General features: G+C 35.7%; 1 protein-coding gene across 3 annotated transcripts in view; it reads right to left on the minus strand.

The window, feature by feature from the left end:
- LOC110455991 (small conductance calcium-activated potassium channel protein-like) overlaps positions 1 to 22,059 on the minus strand; it is a 112,727-nt gene that overhangs the window by 35,341 nt on the left and 55,327 nt on the right. For all 3 annotated transcript variants that reach the window (XM_021506497.1, XM_021506498.1, XM_021506496.1), the window contains one exon: positions 350 to 768. In XM_021506497.1, coding sequence (XP_021362172.1) covers positions 350 to 768 — 419 coding nt within the window. The remainder of the gene's footprint in view (positions 1 to 349; positions 769 to 22,059) is intronic.

The following is a 22,059-nucleotide window of genomic DNA, read 5'->3' on the forward strand; positions in this document are numbered from 1 at the left end:
GGTTTTTATCAGTGGACAAGTGATGCATTCCTAGGGTCATTTATGAGCAGAACATCCTTATAGTGAGCACTCTTACAAACAATGCAGACTATAACCTCTTCATAAACACCACCTACCATCTAGGAAGGATCATCTTTAACTGTACCGTGGAACCAAATTCTGTTCCTGACACAAATTTTAAATCCTATTTTTTTTAATCAATACACTACAGGGCTGATAATCAATGTTCTAAAGATGCAACATAAAATAAAATGTTTAAAATCATGAAATTCTATGACACAAAGTATTGTCACTAAAACATATTTCACCTGGAAATATTTTCAGAAATGTTAAAGAAAACTCCACTTACTATTCGCAGGAGCGGAGGATCCAGCTGCCAATAATCCACAACGAAAGCATAAACACAAGCATGACTGTACCGGGACATATTGTCATCAGTGTCTTCAGCACAAAACGGGTGTCAAAACTGATTCGGTTTAAAGCACCTATACTCCTGGACGAAGCGTCTGTAAATAATCTACTATGTAAAAGCATTACCCGTGCGATGAGATATAGTCTTAGAAACATCGGTAGAGATAAAAGGATGTCCACAGGAACAACATTTTTTAACAGTTCCGACCCATCGTACTTCATGGTATACCAAGTGAAGTGGAAATTGCCTGGAATGGGGTGCACCACGCACACTAGAATCTCTGTCAATAGTTGGGAAAGTCTTTTCCAGGAAATCGCTATTCGCCAGTCCTCAACACAGTTATCAATTGCAAAAAGCTGAAAATAGATTAACAAAATATTAATGATCATACATATAAGTCTAATATTTTTATTGTGATAGCTTTTATTTCATTTATCAAAATAGTTTCAAATACATCGACATCAGGGAGCAGTCACATGTATATTAGATATTTTTCAATATTTCTGCTAGTAAACTGATTATAACGATATCTGAAAATACAAAATGACATCAGTAAAAGCCGATTATATATTTGATGTAAATAGTTGTATATTCTACAGCTTGCTCTTTATACACTATGTTATTTGTGATAAGAAAACCTACATTAATGTCGTTATGTTATTTGGGATATGAAAACCTACATTAATGTCGTTATGTTATTAAGCATTTGAATAATGTATAGATAAATTTATAGATAAATCCATTATAATCTGATTTATTATGTCTAAATAACCCTGCAAGAAAAACCCCACATGAAAAATATTTTTTACAGATTGTTTCTGTATATAACTAATATGAATATCTAGACATATACTACATATCTGAAGGCTTGTATCAATGGTATTTTCGAATCTTTAGACATAAACAAATGGTATTTATTAATCTATAGACATATACTACGTATCTTAAGGTTTGTATCAATGCTATTTATTAATCTATAGACAAATACCACTCATCTTAAGGTTTGTATCAATGGTATTTATTAATCTATAGACATATACTATGTATCTTAAGGTTTGTATCAATGGTATTTATTAATCTATAGACAAATACCACTCATCTTAAGGCTTGTATCAATGTATTTTCTAATCTTTAGACATAAACAAATTATATTTATCAACAAAAGAATTAACAAATGGTATTTATTAATCTATTAATGTATACAACTGGTATTTATTTATTAATAAACATATACCACTGGTATTTAACTATAAAAGTATACCACTGGTATTTAACTATATAAGTATACCACTCAGGTATTTATCTATAAATATTATAAACATCTTACCAATGGTATTTATAAACAAGAGGCCCATGGGCCTTAACGGTCACCTGAGTCCTACAATATTTATTTTTGTTGTTGAAATATGTACCAATTTGAGTAAAAAATAGTATAATGTTAACTTAACTTTGTCAGGACCATGAGCTGATCATTCCTAGACCAATTTTAAGTGAGATCGGCCTATTAGAACTTAGTAGCAAAATAGCGGCCATGGCAGCCAAATTGTATTTCTGATTGACCCGAAAAATAACAACACTTTGTCAGGACCATGAGGCGATCATTCCTACCAACTTTCAGTTCAATCGGTCCAGCAGAACTTGACTTTAAGTTTGAAATAGGTTTTCAAAATGGCGGCCGTGGCGGCCATATTGGATTTCTGATCGACCCGAAAAATAACAACACTTTGTCAGGACCATGAGGCGATCATTCCTACCAACTTTCAGTTCAATCGGTCCAGCAGAACTTGACTTTAAGTTTGAAATAGGTTTTCAAAATGGCGGCCGTGGCGGCCATATTGGATTTCTGATCGACCCGAAAAATAACAACACTTTGTCAGGACCATGAGGCGATCATTCCTACCAACTTTCAGTTCAATCGGTCCAGCAGAACTTGACTTTAAGTTTGAAATAGGTTTTCAAAATGGCGGCCGTGGCGGCCATATTGGATTTCTGATCGACCCGAAAAATAACAACACTTTGTCAGGACCATGAGGCGATCATTCCTACCAACTTTCAGTTCAATCGGTCCAGCAGAACTTGACTTTAAGTTTGAAATAGGTTTTCAAAATGGCGGCCGTGGCGGCCATATTGGATTTCTGATCGACCCGAAAAATAACAACACTTTGTCAGGACCATGAGGCGATCATTCCTACCAACTTTCAGTTCAATCGGCCCAGCAGAACTTGACTTTAAGTTTGAAATGTAAAATGTTAACGGACGACGGACGACGACGGATGAAAACGGATAGCAATAGGTCACTTGAGCTAAAGCTCAGGTGACCTAAAAACTATTAACATATAACATTGGTATTTATTTATCTTTGAATGAACAAAGAAGTTATTTTATTGAGGCTTTCACATCCAAATAGAGAGTATCAAAAATGGTACCAACCAGGCCTCACTGTACGACTGAAGGCACCATCAATAACGTAGGTACAATTGTCAAACAGATAGCTGAGCCTATTCGTGACTTCTGATATATACCACATTGAAGATGGAGTAATTTCTCACTAGGATTTAAATATAAATTAACTTTTTAATGGTTGCATGCGTTTGATATATTTTTAGCATGCTACATTAAGCTACCAGGGGATTGTTCGACTAAACAACAAATCAACACATTGCAAACGATACAAGAACAAAGAACAGAAAATGACCACATACATGTAGCTGACTTGATTTCAATTGACGGTAATATATTGCAGCATCAAGTTTATACCTGTAAACCATATAAATCAATTAATTATTGGTAGTCTCAATACTCCATTTGTTCTGGATTTGATTTCAACTACATTAATCAATACATATATAGTGACTTGAGCTGATCAGGGAAGTATAATTTCCATTATCGAAGTTCTCTTCTGGGATTTCACTATGCTGAACTTACTTGAAATATAAATCGGTAAGCAATCCTAACAACAAACCAGTGTTTGGTTTATAATCATTTAACTGTAATGGCCAGATCAGCAGTGAGTACCTTATTAAAATATTTTCTGACATTTTGAAGTGCACAGCCTATTATTGGATATGAAACTGACATCTGACACCATTAACAGTCTGGTGACGATATCTGCTGCAGGATATTCTGTCAGCCAATCAAATTGCTACATACAACTTACTGCAGACCTGACATGACCAAAAACAAAGGAAAGGTAACCCACTGACAATTTGATAGGGTGAAGCATTAGTAACAATCTGATTAAAATCATCTGTTACATGGCTCTGCCTGAACCCATGTAACAGATGATTTTAATCAGATTGCATTAGTAACAAGTGGTGGCGGGAGGAAGGGGGGGGNGTAAAATAAAGGGTTGCACATGGAAACCTTCCGCTGATGTCTTCATGTAAGAAATGCAGTGATTGAATACATTTCTATCATATCTATTACTCAGGAAAGCTGGATTATATTTTGGATGTGTTTAAATGAGAAAATATAATGTCCTTCACTATTCACTAGCCAAAGTGCTCCCATTTGATGTTTCCTTTTAAAAAGCTTCTGTCCAGTAAAAGCTTACCCTTGTCCATAATGCAAATCAAATCATAAAACAAAAGTAGGTTTAAAAAACCCCGGCAAAGGGCCATAACTTGGTATATATTGTATAAGTGTATAGTGCATGAAAGAGGGATTTATCGATCCCTACTAAAAAACCTTTACAGACACACCTGGTTTATGGAATCAAACATTTAATATTCAGACCTGCTTTATGATCATAATTTCTCATTAAAATAGCTTAACCGGAATTTTGCTATCAATTTAAAATCTGTTGAATGCTCTACACATACAAAAAAAGTGCAAAGTTACAAGTGGAGAACATGTAACAAGGACTAATCCCCAGGGGTGGGGCCAACCTTAGTAGCATTTATCTGAGTAGCATTTTAATAAGTGTAGTTATCTCCTCATGCAGACCAAGCAAAATACATGATCAACTCTTTCTATATCAAGACCTAGGGAGTATGTCTCCAGGGGCAGGGCTAGACCCTTGAGCCAATGCTTGGAGCATTTAGAGTTCTTTATTTTTTTTTGTCTCTAGCCCAGAGTTATACGTGTGGTTTGAGACTAGGAATCTCAAAAGTTATGATCCAATCAAGGACCAAGAGGCCTAAGACAATCTTGGCAGCATTGTTTATAGTATACAAATATATTTAATTAAATTTCGTACTTAGTAAATATACCCAATGTCAAATGTCAATAACAATGTCAGACAACATGAAATATACATTTATGTTGTCTATTTCACATGCATTTTGGACATGATAAACAGCATTCAAAAACAATATTCCATAAGTAGGATGGGTTGTTTACTAAATGAAGCTTGACTTCGCCTGCCCCTCAGGGCAGATATGAATATCCAATTAACAAAATGTCACTCAGACAATGCCATTCATAACTGAAGCAGATACACAGGAATATATCTATATCATCAACATAACTTCCTGGTGAATGTACCGGGAATTCTAAATGGCTGCCATTATATATGAATTGCATAAGAAATGCTAGAGACATCCATTCCTTACAAAGGAGAATCCTTGGGAAAATATTTTATGTTTACAAATCATTTGACACGAAATGCTGAATATTTCATAGTCAATTAATACAGTTGTCATTCAAAAGCACAACCTAATAATTTCTTAATATACACTAAACAAGTCTACTTTAACAATTACCTTTACTTGATATCGTAGAACAATTGAGTTTAAGCGAATAGAACAAAATTAAACCAACTAGAAGATGAAAGCATTAACAAAATTCTACACAAAGAAATCTAAGATCCTGCGTCATCCCTTTAATATTTCTGTCAGGAACAGTATAGGTGTTTGGATGAAACAATTACACTTTGACGTTAAACTTTCGATAAACATGCCCAGGTATACAGCATATTGATTTAAAACAAGAGGCCCAAGAGGGCCTGTATCGCTCACCAGAATATTTAAGCAGTCATATCAAAATATACTCATTAAATATTATATTGCACTAAAAATATTTCCCTCGCAAACTTTGTTGGCTCCATCTGTTGAAACTACCAGCTAAATATTATTATAAGATTCTATGCTTTTTGATTCTTCTTCAGAAGTTGCTTGACATATTTTTCCCTGTGACCTTGTAAGTATGGTCAATGTCATTTTCCTTCTTAAATTGGTTAGCTCTATTCCAAAAAGCTACCAGCCAAACTTATGAATCCATTCCTTTAAGCTCTTAAGAACAAATCCATTAAAATGTTGTTGACCTCTGTGACCTCTAAAGAAGATTGAGGTCATTTTCATTCACAAATTTTGGTGAGCTCTATCCCAGTCACCAGTCAAATATTAAAATGTTTGAAATGTTTGACATATCTGCCTCATGTGACCTTAAAAGTAGGTCAAGGTCATTTTTATTCTCAAACTTTGTTCGGCTCTTTCCTAGGAAGCTACAAGCTAAATATAAAGATTCTATACCTTTCAGTTCTTCAGAAGAAGTCGTTTGAAGTGTCTGACATATTTGACCCCTGTGACCTTGAAAGTAGGTCAAACTAATTTTCATTCTCAAACTTTGTTGGGCTCTATCCCAGGAAGCCACCAGCCAAATATAAATATTCTATACCTTTCAGTTCTTCAGGAGAAGTCGTTTGAAGTGTTTGACACATTTGACCCCTGTGACTTTGAAAGTAGGTCAAGGTCATTTTCATTCTTAAACTTTGTTAAGCTCCATCCAAGGAAGCCATCAGCCAAATATGAAGATTCTATATCTGTTAGTTCTTCAGAGACTTCTTTTGAAATTTTTGACATATTTGACCCCTGTGACCTTGAAAGTAGGTCAAGGTCATTTTCGTTCTCAAACTTAGTAGGGCTCCTATCAACAAAGCTTTCAGCCAAATATTATGACTCTAGGCCTTCATGACTCTAGGCCTGTCAGTTCTTCAGAAGAAGTTTTTTAAAGGAAAAGTTGAAGCCGACTGGACGCCGGACGCCGCACAATGACATAAGCTCACTTGCCTTTTGGGCAGGTGAGCTAAAAAGCAAAACTAACATGTACCCGGGACAAAAGAAATTTGAAACTTATCTGTGTAAGTTCTAATACTGACTTAAAGATCAATATGTAAACTGTAAGCCAGTATTATTGAACAGGCTTCACAAGTGATAGGGACCTTGTTTTTTATTGATAATTAACGTTCAATCACACGACGAATGATTGGGCTTTCTGCTCATCACGGTACATTACTGTACTTTTCTACAACTCATAGATCACCAAAGAACGCTCCAATGGCAATAACGGGAGGAAATGAGCCAAGCACGGAGTGAACATCGCGGAAAATAGACGAGTTAGAGGGTGGGTTTGCTGTCGACTGTGTGGTGGCGGGGTTGCTGTCGACTGTGTGGTACCAGGGGTATAAGACTACGACAGCAGTGTACGACGTCTGTGTGGTGGCGGGTGTATAAGACTACGACAGCAGTGTACGACGACTGTGTGGTGGCGGGTGTATAAGACTACGACAGCAGTGTACAACATCTGTGTGGTGGCAGGTGTATAAGACTACGTCAGCAGTGTATGACGACTGTGTGGTGGCAGGTGTATAAGACTACAACAGCAGTGTACGACGTCTGTGTGGTGGCGTGTGTATAAGACTACGACAGCAGTGTATAACGTCTGTGTGGTGGCCGGTGTATAAGACTACGTCAGCAGTGTATGACGTCTGTGTGGTGGCCGGTGTATAAGACTACGACAGCAGTGTACAACGTCTGTGTGGCAGCCGGTGTATAAGACTACGACAGCAGTGTACGACGACTATGTGGTGGCGTGTGTATAAGACTACGACAGCAGTGTACAACGTCTGTGTGGTGCGTCTGTATAAGACTACGACAGCAGTGTACGACGACTGTGTGGTGGCCGGTGGATAAGACTACGACAGCAGTGTACAACGTCTGTGTGGTGCGTCTGTATAAGACTACGACAGCAGTGGACGACGACTGTGTGGTGGCGTGTGTATAAGACTGCGTCAGCAGTGTACGACGACTGTGTGGTGGCGTGTGTATAAGACTACGACAGCAGTGTACGACGTCTGTGTGGTGGCAGGTGTATAAGACTACGACAGCAGTGTGCAACGTCTGTGTGGTGGCAGGTGTATAAGACTACGTCAGCAGTGTACGACGACTGTGTGGGGGCGGGTGTATAAGACTACGTCAGCAGTGTACGACGACTGTGGGGTGGCGTGTGTATAAGACTACGTCAGCAGTGTACTACGACTGTGTGGTGGCGGGTGTATAAGACTACGTCAGCAGTGTACGATGACTGTGTGGTGGCGTGTGTATAAGACTACGTCAGCAGTGTACGACGACTGTGGGGTGGCGTGTGTATAAGACTACGTCAGCAGTGTACTACGACTGTGTGGTGGCGGGTGTATAAGACTACGACAGCAGTGTACAACGTCTGTGTGGTGCGTGTGTATAAGACTACGACAGCAGTGGACGACGACTGTGTGGTGGCGTGTGTATAAGACTACGTCAGCAGTGTACGGCGACTGTGTGGTGGCGTGTGTATAAGACTACGTCAGCAGTGTACGGCGACTGTGTGGTGGCGTGTGTATAAGACTACGTCAGCAGTGTACGAAGACTGTGTGGTGGCGGGTGTATAAGACTACGTCAGCAGTGTACGACGACTGTGTGGTGGCAGGTGTATAAGACTACGACAGCAGTGTACGACGACTATGTGGTGGCAGGTGTATAAGACTACGACAGCAGTGTACGACGACTATGTGGTGGCAGGTGTATAAGACTACGACAGCAGTGTACGACGTCTGTGTGGTGGCAGGTGTATAAGACTACGACAGCAGTGTGCAACGTCTGTGTGGTGGCAGGTGTATAAGACTACGTCAGCAGTGTATGACGACTGTGTGGTGGCAGGTGTATAAGACTACGACAGCAGTGTACAACGTCTGTGTGGTGGCAGGTGTATAAGACTACGACACCAAACCCTCGCTGGGAGCTTAGTCATCAAACCCTTGCTAGGAGCTTAGTCATCAAACCCTCGCTAGAAGTGTATGCACCTTCTTGTTTAAAACTAGATAGGTCTGACAAACACTGACGCCCCCAAGCCAAAACATAATTCATGTACCAGATAGTGGAAATATGATATACACGTATTAATGATAATAATAATTCGAGGTTCTTATAAGGCGTTTTATTACAACCTAGTTCGTAGGTCGTCTCAAAGCAGTTCACAAATTATTATCCGTGGTTATAGGGCCATTGCAACCAGCCAATACCTTTCTTAACTCCCTTAAGGGAGCACATGGTTTATACAAACTTTTGAACTCAAAATTTAATGATTTTTCAAGGGTTTTTCCCAAGACGAATTTTGAAAATTCAAGGGGCTGGGTTTGAAGGAAAGTCATCGGCATTCGTGTTCGTATTTGGATTAGGAACAGTCGAGGTACGTTGGTCTCAATGTACTTGCTGTTGAAGTAGAGGGTTTGGTATTAAAGTCTGTCAAAGGCCGAGTCGAAGCGGTCCCCGAAATTTTCATATGTTTTGGCTTTGCATATATGATGTACGGGCGTATTCCCCCATCTTGCCCAGATCAATAATTTTGTTACACAGCGAGCACATAGCAGAGGTCCTATCACCCTTAAACTCCCTCACTAAAAAATCTGGGATCGTCAAGCCATTTACTGTTAAAAACACACTTCCCCATCGCAGTTGTTCGGTTCTTGTTCCCCTCCTGTTAACAAAACCCTTTATGCGCATTTAGGTCCATATGTCACTTTGACTACGAGACTTAATACTCAATTCAAACGCAGTAATGATACAAATTGAAAAAGTAAAACCAGAAACTTCATAGGTATATATTTTCCGGAATTATTAAAAACTACGATCTGCAAATTGACAATAAAAAATATCTGTGTAAAATAATAATTAATGTTTGCGACGAATGTTTACAAAATACTGAATTAACATGACGAAAAAGGAAAGCCAACTAACTTCACTGGCTTTTAAGGGTTTTTCAAGGACTCCCATTGATTTTCAAGGGTTTTTCAAGGCTTACAGTCATTTTCAAGGGTTTTTCAAGACAGACATCAAATTCAAGGGTTTTTCAAGACCTGTGCGAACCATGGAGCATATAGCTGGTGCTGCCATTTCGGCGCTGGACACAGCTAGCATTCAACAATTCCAGCACTGCCCAATCCAGTACTCATTTACAGCTGAGTAGACGGGAATAAGCGGGGTAAAGTATCTTGTTCAAAGATACAACACAGTACCGTGACGTGACTCGAACCGACCACAACCATTCGGTCACGTGCCCGGCGTCCTTCCACTAGACTAGGCCATGCTTCCAAATTATTATACTGTATCATATATTATGTTCACTGGATTTCCATTGGCTACTGTCCTACCATGTGACCACCTCTATAAAACATGTGAGTGCACAATTAGCTGTTAATAGATTTGAGTATTGCTGCATGATTTTAAATAGATCCAAGTGAAAAACTATATGCCTGTAAAAAGATAGCTGATAACGTGGTTATGGATAGATCAAAGCAAAAAAATAATTCTCTAATTAAGTAATACTATATCCCAAAACTAAATGTCTCAGTAGCTATTATCCTCTTAGAGTTCTTCAGTTCCATCTGATGGACATGTCTCATCGACAGATTATTTTTCAGCTCTTTAACCTTTGTTAAACATTTAGAGGACAAAGATTGACTGGTCAAACATACAAAGATCTCAGGTGGGCAAATCAAACATGAGGAGGTACAATAGGTGAAAAGGTGAAACATGTGGAGAACACAGATGGGCAGATAAAAACATGTAGAGGACTCAGATGGGCAGAGTAAATAAACATGTGAATGACTTAGATGTGAAGGCTAAACATATGTAAAGGTTCACATGTAGATCAGGAGCTCAAATTGGTTGGATGAAAATGTAGAAGGTTGCAGACTTAGATAGTTTGGTTAACAATAAAACATACTTAGGAATCAGATGGACAAGGCTAACCTTCACAACTTATCAAGAGAAACACTCGGTAATGTAACGTAATCTTCAAAAAAATAGTGTTTTCCAAACCTTTTGCTTGGGAAATAATGTCAGCCAATATGAAGCCTTATTACCTGCATAAGGCCAATGTAACAAATAAGTAATACTCTGAAATCTATTAAACAAAGAATACTGAATTGATCAAACTTTCAAAATGACTGTGAGAGATAAACCTGGAAAGCGACAGCAAGGTGTGTTAAATTCACTCACAAACAGATCCAGCATTAAACTTAGATTCACAGTGAAAGTGTAAATATTTACTATCTAGGATCATAATACAGGAAACGATTAACTGATGAAATACATTAAATTTTCTTAGGTAGTGTGACAAAATTTACTTTTTATCCTTAAATCAAACAGATGCACTAGCATTATCATTATTGCTGCTAGTATTGATTTTCCATCTGATGATGACATGTCAGATCTCCCGTCATCAATCAGAGATTACCCCTACACTTACCACTACTGGCTTTTATATCAACTCTACTGAAAGATGAAATGGAAAAGATGATAAAAATGGAGAACCGTTTCATCATCCTCATAATGTGAAAGGTTCCCTGAGAGTTGCTGTATGAAACTTCAGCATTTACAGCGATTTCCTGCAACAAGTTGCATCACACAGACACATGATACGGTTTGTAATGTGAAGGGCTTGTAATAGATCTAAACATGAAACCTTCTAATTTCTGCCTCCATTACCACTGACAAATAGAAAAGGCCTTGGAAGTCACCAACAGGCATTTGACAAAGGCCTTCTCTTGGGTTTCTAAAACACAGGCGAATGACAAGGGTCTTTAATAATAATTTCAAACACAAGCAAATAATAAAACTAATAATTTAGGGTGATATTCATAATCTTCAAATTGACTAAATGGTATTTATAACAACCACCAGTACAAATAGGTCAATCAGGTTAAATAGTAAAATGGTCCAAAACACATTTTGTGTATATCTTTTATATGAGAAAATCGCAAAGATAGAGTTCTAAATGAGCTTGTGACATATTCTCTGAAGACAAACATTATTGTACTGCCTCTGATGTCTTCTGTATTCTTAAAGAACAAAAAGTACAACAAGCTAGGTTGTTGACAATTAAAGGACTCCACATAAAGAACTGTACTGAACTACATTTAGACTACAAAACTAGGTCAAATTCTCTCTTTGTGATGACAAAACTAGGTCAAATTCTCTCTTTGAGATGACAAAACTAGGTCAAATTCTCTCTTTGAGATGAGGCCAATTTTAATATGAACTTGTCATCTGCCACAGAATGCAAAAATTGTTGAACTTGCTGTTAAACTAATTAGATTTGTTTCTATGGTAACACACTAACATATACAGTATAATTAGTGCTGACAAAAGACAAAAATACCTTGTGTCCGGAAGACATGAAAAGTACAATTTAGGCTAAGGTGAGACAAATTAAGGTGAAGTTGCTATCATCAAACACACTGCTAGCTACAATGTATCTTTTGTAAATTCAATTTCAAACAAAGAACTCTGTCCTAAAATGTCTTGAATTTTACAGATATTTGATGTTCTTGCCTTCACATAATGGTGCCAACTCCCTATACAAGCTGTTTATGTTTCAATTTTTTTTTTTATTAAAAACATCGTAGATATTAAACTTTTGTCGGTTTGTCACTGAACTGACTCGACTTTCGAGGTCTAGAAACTATCCTACATCTGCAGAAACAATATCATTCTTGCGACAAGTAGTTAACAATGCTTCAATATGTCTTCGCGCTCACTCCTACGAATTGGCCCAAAGAGCTTCCCCAATATCCTTAATTAGGAATATTGATCTCCAAAGTTAAGACACGTTCATTTAAGTGCTGAAGCGCAAATATAGCGTCATTAGGAAATAGATGTCAATAAAAGCAATTTAAAGCAAGGTAGATATTGATGGGAATCATCAAGATTTCATGGGCTCAACTGTGAAAACAATTTCTCAGAGGAGTTTCAACTGTAAAAACAGAAATGGTTTTAATTAATCCCCACACAAAGAAAAGTTAACAAAGTAGAGAGATTAAGTTTCTATGTGATGTAGTGTTCCGGCTCCTCAGATTGATTGTAGAGAACTACACCAACAGAAACAGGTACTTTAATTTAAACTTGAATACAATTCTGAGATGACCAGGATATCATCTTATATCAATGCCAGTCTTACAAGATTGTTTAGGTGAAATGCCCCGGGTTTGGATTGTTTGTTCATATTTCTTTTATTTCTATTTCCAAAATGTCATATAATCATCTTGCCATCAATCAAAATGCATTATAGTCTCATAAGAGATTTTAGGGTCTGGTAAAGACATACAGTAGTTTATGAGATACATAAAAGGATATCCCCTGGAAGGATAATTCCCTGATATAGTACCCCATATACTTGATATAGCTGATATTTTATTAGTGCAGACAGAAATTGGCAAATTGATCCTCTTTTAAGAACCATTATCATGAAAATATTTTAAATAAAACTTTAGAGTGCTTGAGAACACTGGTCTGTACTGCAGCATCAGCACACGGTGTGACTCTAAAGTTCAGAGCTGAAGATCCACAATACACAGTCAGCACACAGTGTGACTCTAAAGTTCAGTACTGAAGATCCACAATACACAGTCAGCACACGGTGTGACTCTAAAGTTCAGTNAAACATCAAGTCAGTTCTTATCACAAATTACACCAAACATCAAGTCAGTTCTTATCACAAATTACACCAAACATCAAGTCAGTTCTTATCACAAATTACACCAAACATCAAGTCAGTTCTTATCACAAATTACACCAAACATCAAGTCAGTTCTTATCACAAATTACACCAAACATCAAGTCAGTTCTTATCACAAATTACACCAAACATCAAGTCAGTTCTTATCACAAATTACACCAAACATCAAGTCAGTTCTTATCACAAATTACACCAAACATCAAGTCAGTTCTTATCACAAATTACACCAAACATCAAGTCAGTTCTTATCACAAATTACACCAAACATCAAGTCAGTTCTTATCACAAATTACACCAAACATCAAGTCAGTTCTTATCACAAATTACACCAAACATCAAGTCAGTTCTTATCACAAATTACACCAAACATCAAGTCAGTTCTTATCACAAATTACACCAAACATCAAGTCAGTTCTTATCACAAATTACACCAAACATCAAGTCAGTTCTTATCACAAATTACACCAAACATCAAGTCAGTTCTTATCACAAATTACACCAAACATCAAGTCAGTTCTTATCACAAATTACACCAAACATCAAGTCAGTTCTTATCACAAATTACACCAAACATCAAGTCAGTTCTTATCACAAATTACACCAAACATCAAGTCAGTTCTTATCACAAATTACACCAAACATCAAGTCAGTTCTTATCACAAATTACACCAAACATCAAGTCAGTTCTTATCACAAATTACACCAAACATCAAGTCAGTTCTTATCACAAATTACACCAAACATCAAGTCAGTTCTTATCACAAATTACACCAAACATCAAGTCAGTTCTTATCACAAATTACACCAAACATCAAGTCAGTTCTTATCACAAATTACACCAAACATCAAGTCAGTTCTTATCACAAATTACACCAAACATCAAGTCAGTTCTTATCACAAATTACACCAAACATCAAGTCAGTTCTTATCACAAATTACACCAAACATCAAGTCAGTTCTTATCACAAATTACACCAAACATCAAGTCAGTTCTTATCACAAATTACACCAAACATCAAGTCAGTTCTTATCACAAATTACACCAAACATCAAGTCAGTTCTTATCACAAATTACACCAAACATCAAGTCAGTTCTTATCACAAATTACACCAAACATCAAGTCAGTTCTTATCACAAATTACACCAAACATCAAGTCAGTTCTTATCACAAATTACACCAAACATCAAGTCAGTTCTTATCACAAATTACACCAAACATCAAGTCAGTTCTTATCACAAATTACACCAAACATCAAGTCAGTTCTTATCACAAATTACACCAAACATCAAGTCAGTTCTTATCACAAATTACACCAAACATCAAGTCAGTTCTTATCACAAATTACACCAAACATCAAGTCAGTTCTTATCACAAATTACACCAAACATCAAGTCAGTTCTTATCACAAATTACACCAAACATCAAGTCAGTTCTTATCACAAATTACACCAAACATCAAGTCAGTTCTTATCACAAATTACACCAAACATCAAGTCAGTTCTTATCACAAATTACACCAAACATCAAGTCAGTTCTTATCACAAATTACACCAAACATCAAGTCAGTTCTTATCACAAATTACACCAAACATCAAGTCAGTTCTTATCACAAATTACACCAAACATCAAGTCAGTTCTTATCACAAATTACACCAAACATCAAGTCAGTTCTTATCACAAATTACACCAAACATCAAGTCAGTTCTTATCACAAATTACACCAAACATCAAGTCAGTTCTTATCACAAATTACACCAAACATCAAGTCAGTTCTTATCACAAATTACACCAAACATCAAGTCAGTTCTTATCACAAATTACACCAAACATCAAGTCAGTTCTTATCACAAATTACACCAAACATCAAGTCAGTTCTTATCACAAATTACACCAAACATCAAGTCAGTTCTTATCACAAATTACACCAAACATCAAGTCAGTTCTTATCACAAATTACACCAAACATCAAGTCAGTTCTTATCACAAATTACACCAAACATCAAGTCAGTTCTTATCACAAATTACACCAAACATCAAGTCAGTTCTTATCACAAATTACACCAAACATCAAGTCAGTTCTTATCACAAATTACACCAAACATCAAGTCAGTTCTTATCACAAATTACACCAAACATCAAGTCAGTTCTTATCACAAATTACACCAAACATCAAGTCAGTTCTTATCACAAATTACACCAAACATCAAGTCAGTTCTTATCACAAATTACACCAAACATCAAGTCAGTTCTTATCACAAATTACACCAAACATCAAGTCAGTTCTTATCACAAATTACACCAAACATCAAGTCAGTTCTTATCACAAATTACACCAAACATCAAGTCAGTTCTTATCACAAATTACACCAAACATCAAGTCAGTTCTTATCACAAATTACACCAAACATCAAGTCAGTTCTTATCACAAATTACACCAAACATCAAGTCAGTTCTTATCACAAATTACACCAAACATCAAGTCAGTTCTTATCACAAATTACACCAAACATCAAGTCAGTTCTTATCACAAATTACACCAAACATCAAGTCAGTTCTTATCACAAATTACACCAAACATCAAGTCAGTTCTTATCACAAATTACACCAAACATCAAGTCAGTTCTTATCACAAATTACACCAAACATCAAGTCAGTTCTTATCACAAATTACACCAAACATCAAGTCAGTTCTTATCACAAATTACACCAAACATCAAGTCAGTTCTTATCACAAATTACACCAAACATCAAGTCAGTTCTTATCACAAATTACACCAAACATCAAGTCAGTTCTTATCACAAATTACACCAAACATCAAGTCAGTTCTTATCACAAATTACACCAAACATCAAGTCAGTTCTTATCACAAATTACACCAAACATCAAGTCAGTTCTTATCACAAATTACACCAAACATCAAGTCAGTTCTTATCACAAATTACACCAAACATCAAGTCAGTTCTTATCACAAATTACACCAAACATCAAGTCAGTTCTTATCACAAATTACACCAAACATCAAGTCAGTTCTTATCACAAATTACACCAAACATCAAGTCAGTTCTTATCACAAATTACACCAAACATCAAGTCAGTTCTTATCACAAATTACACCAAACATCAAGTCAGTTCTTATCACAAATTACACCAAACATCAAGTCAGTTCTTATCACAAATTACACCAAACATCAAGTCAGTTCTTATCACAAATTACACCAAACATCAAGTCAGTTCTTATCACAAATTACACCAAACATCAAGTCAGTTCTTATCACAAATTACACCAAACATCAAGTCAGTTCTTATCACAAATTACACCAAACATCAAGTCAGTTCTTATCACAAATTACACCAAACATCAAGTCAGTTCTTATCACAAATTACACCAAACATCAAGTCAGTTCTTATCACAAATTACACCAAACATCAAGTCAGTTCTTATCACAAATTACACCAAACATCAAGTCAGTTCTTATCACAAATTACACCAAACATCAAGTCAGTTCTTATCACAAATTACACCAAACATCAAGTCAGTTCTTATCACAAATTACACCAAACATCAAGTCAGTTCTTATCACAAATTACACCAAACATCAAGTCAGTTCTTATCACAAATTACACCAAACATCAAGTCAGTTCTTATCACAAATTACACCAAACATCAAGTCAGTTCTTATCACAAATTACACCAAACATCAAGTCAGTTCTTATCACAAATTACACCAAACATCAAGTCAGTTCTTATCACAAATTACACCAAACATCAAGTCAGTTCTTATCACAAATTACACCAAACATCAAGTCAGTTCTTATCACAAATTACACCAAACATCAAGTCAGTTCTTATCACAAATTACACCAAACATCAAGTCAGTTCTTATCACAAATTACACCAAACATCAAGTCAGTTCTTATCACAAATTACACCAAACATCAAGTCAGTTCTTATCACAAATTACACCAAACATCAAGTCAGTTCTTATCACAAATTACACCAAACATCAAGTCAGTTCTTATCACAAATTACACCAAACATCAAGTCAGTTCTTATCACAAATTACACCAAACATCAAGTCAGTTCTTATCACAAATTACACCAAACATCAAGTCAGTTCTTATCACAAATTACACCAAACATCAAGTCAGTTCTTATCACAAATTACACCAAACATCAAGTCAGTTCTTATCACAAATTACACCAAACATCAAGTCAGTTCTTATCACAAATTACACCAAACATCAAGTCAGTTCTTATCACAAATTACACCAAACATCAAGTCAGTTCTTATCACAAATTACACCAAACATCAAGTCAGTTCTTATCACAAATTACACCAAACATCAAGTCAGTTCTTATCACAAATTACACCAAACATCAAGTCAGTTCTTATCACAAATTACACCAAACATCAAGTCAGTTCTTATCACAAATTACACCAAACATCAAGTCAGTTCTTATCACAAATTACACCAAACATCAAGTCAGTTCTTATCACAAATTACACCAAACATCAAGTCAGTTCTTATCACAAATTACACCAAACATCAAGTCAGTTCTTATCACAAATTACACCAAACATCAAGTCAGTTCTTATCACAAATTACACCAAACATCAAGTCAGTTCTTATCACAAATTACACCAAACATCAAGTCAGTTCTTATCACAAATTACACCAAACATCAAGTCAGTTCTTATCACAAATTACACCAAACATCAAGTCAGTTCTTATCACAAATTACACCAAACATCAAGTCAGTTCTTATCACAAATTACACCAAACATCAAGTCAGTTCTTATCACAAATTACACCAAACATCAAGTCAGTTCTTATCACAAATTACACCAAACATCAAGTCAGTTCTTATCACAAATTACACCAAACATCAAGTCAGTTCTTATCACAAATTACACCAAACATCAAGTCAGTTCTTATCACAAATTACACCAAACATCAAGTCAGTTCTTATCACAAATTACACCAAACATCAAGTCAGTTCTTATCACAAATTACACCAAACATCAAGTCAGTTCTTATCACAAATTACACCAAACATCAAGTCAGTTCTTATCACAAATTACACCAAACATCAAGTCAGTTCTTATCACAAATTACACCAAACATCAAGTCAGTTCTTATCACAAATTACACCAAACATCAAGTCAGTTCTTATCACAAATTACACCAAACATCAAGTCAGTTCTTATCACAAATTACACCAAACATCAAGTCAGTTCTTATCACAAATTACACCAAACATCAAGTCAGTTCTTATCACAAATTACACCAAACATCAAGTCAGTTCTTATCACAAATTACACCAAACATCAAGTCAGTTCTTATCACAAATTACACCAAACATCAAGTCAGTTCTTATCACAAATTACACCAAACATCAAGTCAGTTCTTATCACAAATTACACCAAACATCAAGTCAGTTCTTATCACAAATTACACCAAACATCAAGTCAGTTCTTATCACAAATTACACCAAACATCAAGTCAGTTCTTATCACAAATTACACCAAACATCAAGTCAGTTCTTATCACAAATTACACCAAACATCAAGTCAGTTCTTATCACAAATTACACCAAACATCAAGTCAGTTCTTATCACAAATTACACCAAACATCAAGTCAGTTCTTATCACAAATTACACCAAACATCAAGTCAGTTCTTATCACAAATTACACCAAACATCAAGTCAGTTCTTATCACAAATTACACCAAACATCAAGTCAGTTCTTATCACAAATTACACCAAACATCAAGTCAGTTCTTATCACAAATTACACCAAACATCAAGTCAGTTCTTATCACAAATTACACCAAACATCAAGTCAGTTCTTATCACAAATTACACCAAACATCAAGTCAGTTCTTATCACAAATTACACCAAACATCAAGTCAGTTCTTATCACAAATTACACCAAACATCAAGTCAGTTCTTATCACAAATTACACCAAACATCAAGTCAGTTCTTATCACAAATTACACCAAACATCAAGTCAGTTCTTATCACAAATTACACCAAACATCAAGTCAGTTCTTATCACAAATTACACCAAACATCAAGTCAGTTCTTATCACAAATTACACCAAACATCAAGTCAGTTCTTATCACAAATTACACCAAACATCAAGTCAGTTCTTATCACAAATTACACCAAACATCAAGTCAGTTCTTATCACAAATTACACCAAACATCAAGTCAGTTCTTATCACAAATTACACCAAACATCAAGTCAGTTCTTATCACAAATTACACCAAACATCAAGTCAGTTCTTATCACAAATTACACCAAACATCAAGTCAGTTCTTATCACAAATTACACCAAACATCAAGTCAGTTCTTATCACAAATTACACCAAACATCAAGTCAGTTCTTATCACAAATTACACCAAACATCAAGTCAGTTCTTATCACAAATTACACCAAACATCAAGTCAGTTCTTATCACAAATTACACCAAACATCAAGTCAGTTCTTATCACAAATTACACCAAACATCAAGTCAGTTCTTATCACAAATTACACCAAACATCAAGTCAGTTCTTACCACAAATTACACCAAACATCAAGTCAGTTCTTATCAAAAATTACACCAAACATCAAGTCAATACTATCACAAACACCATATGAGCAAACACAAAATCAAAGGTCATTATGACTGCCTCCACACAAACATCATAACAACCACCTTTACCCTGCCTGGAGTAATCAATCAGACATCTGTTTCGACCAGGCCTACAAAATATCACTCCAACCACCATCTTCACCCGAATGTCACACCAACTGCTGTTGAAACATAGCATCAAAAATAGATAGACACTACATCCTAATACTAAATATTTCCGCCATACACGCCACGCCATACACGCAATACACGCCATACATGACACCAAATAACCAGACATCACTAACTGTGTAGAAAGTGTATCGTCAATGTGTCAGTGTAGTCTTATTGTCCTATATTACATTTTGTGATGGCAGGAAGTTTGGAAGTTCTCTTCGCCCGCCAGCTTTGCCAACAAGCCATGCATGTGACAGTGAGGTGGATAACAGGGCAATGCTGGTGTCGATGTGAGGTCCCGTGGGACAGAGCGTAGACACGAACCTTGTGTATGGTAAGATATATATTGGACAGTCTGTCAAAATCAATGTGTTTTCGAGAGTTTTCACAACCAAATCCTTTTATAATACCAATGATGCTCAAACCTGAGTTCTCCATCCAACTCATAAGCGACATAACTTGAATTGATTTTAGATTTACCGGTATACGGATCCATGGAAAGCCATCAAAAAAAAGAGGAAATGTTTATTTCAGGCTATAAACACGACTAACGTGATACTTGTGCGATTTGAATAAAAAAATGCTGACATCAGCTTATGTGTGCTGCGTCCATACAGTATCGGACATATCAAGATCATTTCACTATCATCTCATGTTGTAAATATTGATGCATTATTTACAATAAAACAATCGTCAAAGATTTTACTGAATATTAGACAGTTGACTTCACACACAATCAACATGGTTTATGTGGACATCTGAATAGAATATATATACATCTGTTTTACTGTGTTACATAATGACAAGGCAACATCTAACCAAAAGTGATCGTATCATTTCAGCAATAGTTTGTGATCCTTAATTATTTAAACATTTTGCCTCCTTGTCTTGCATAAGTTACATTGCAAACTGAAAGCACATTACAAGACAAAGTTCTGTGGCGAAATAAAGAGCAATGATCTTCAAAACAGCAGCATTTTCAATAAACGAAGATAAAGCAATCAACTTGTAAAGAAATGAATTAAGTCCGGGACAGCAGCCGAATATATCGTGGTAATAAAACTGAGACGGTGGAATCTTCAAGGAAAATGGTATTAAACGTGGTACTCTACTAGCGTGGCTGTACACAATCTATTACATCATGGAGTGAAAGTCTAATTCACTACATACATTATAGCTAGATGAGGTTTTTCAGCATTTTTTAGAAAAAAATCTATTAGAAATGAATTGAAATTAAAGCTGGCCATGCAGACAAAAACTTTTTTTCACAAATTGTGTGGTAATTGATCATCACTACATTTTTCTACTTAAAACACATATGGAATCAAAATATTTACATAGTCTCTTCAGGTCTTAGGGTTCAAGGTCAAGATATACAACTCAGTGATTGTACAATCGTCCGTACTAATTATATATACATTCAGTGCAAAGCAAAGCAAAACGTCTCACCAATCTTATTTCAATGTGTGCATTCATAGCACTCCACATAAAAATCTAACTGCAAAGTGTCGCCTATACAATTTGATTAAAGCTTTCGAACTTCACACTATACAGTACCTCAATTATGAATCGCCTTACACCATATTGATGATATTACTAATTTCACGAAAAAGGTTTTATTTTGCATGAAATTATAATCAATCTTTATTAAAACAAGAACTGTATTTAAATAATGGACTTGGATGGAGATTTTCAGTTTAGTTTTGTGCAAAAGGTCAAACTGTTTGTTTGTTGTATACTATTTGTTTATGGTTCTCAAAATTAATTTATATGATACATGATGTAAGGCATTCGGGCATTTCTCAGGCACTAATGAAGCAGTGCATGTAATTACTAACACACAAACTGACAGAATGATACATACTTATATCTATATATATATAGGACAATGAACATACAAATAAAATAACACTACAATGCAAGTTACCTATATATTTATACCTAAGTATAATCTGTCACGCAGGGAAAAACCGAAATTTAAATGATCCTTATTCTTAAAGGATTCTAATATTTAACCAAACATTACAATTGTACTATAAATATGTATTATTATTATTTTACGATATAGG

This window comes from Mizuhopecten yessoensis, unplaced genomic scaffold (genome assembly GCF_002113885.1).
Source record: "Mizuhopecten yessoensis strain PY_sf001 unplaced genomic scaffold, ASM211388v2 scaffold8449, whole genome shotgun sequence".
Taxonomy (NCBI): Eukaryota; Metazoa; Mollusca; class Bivalvia; order Pectinida; family Pectinidae; genus Mizuhopecten; species Mizuhopecten yessoensis.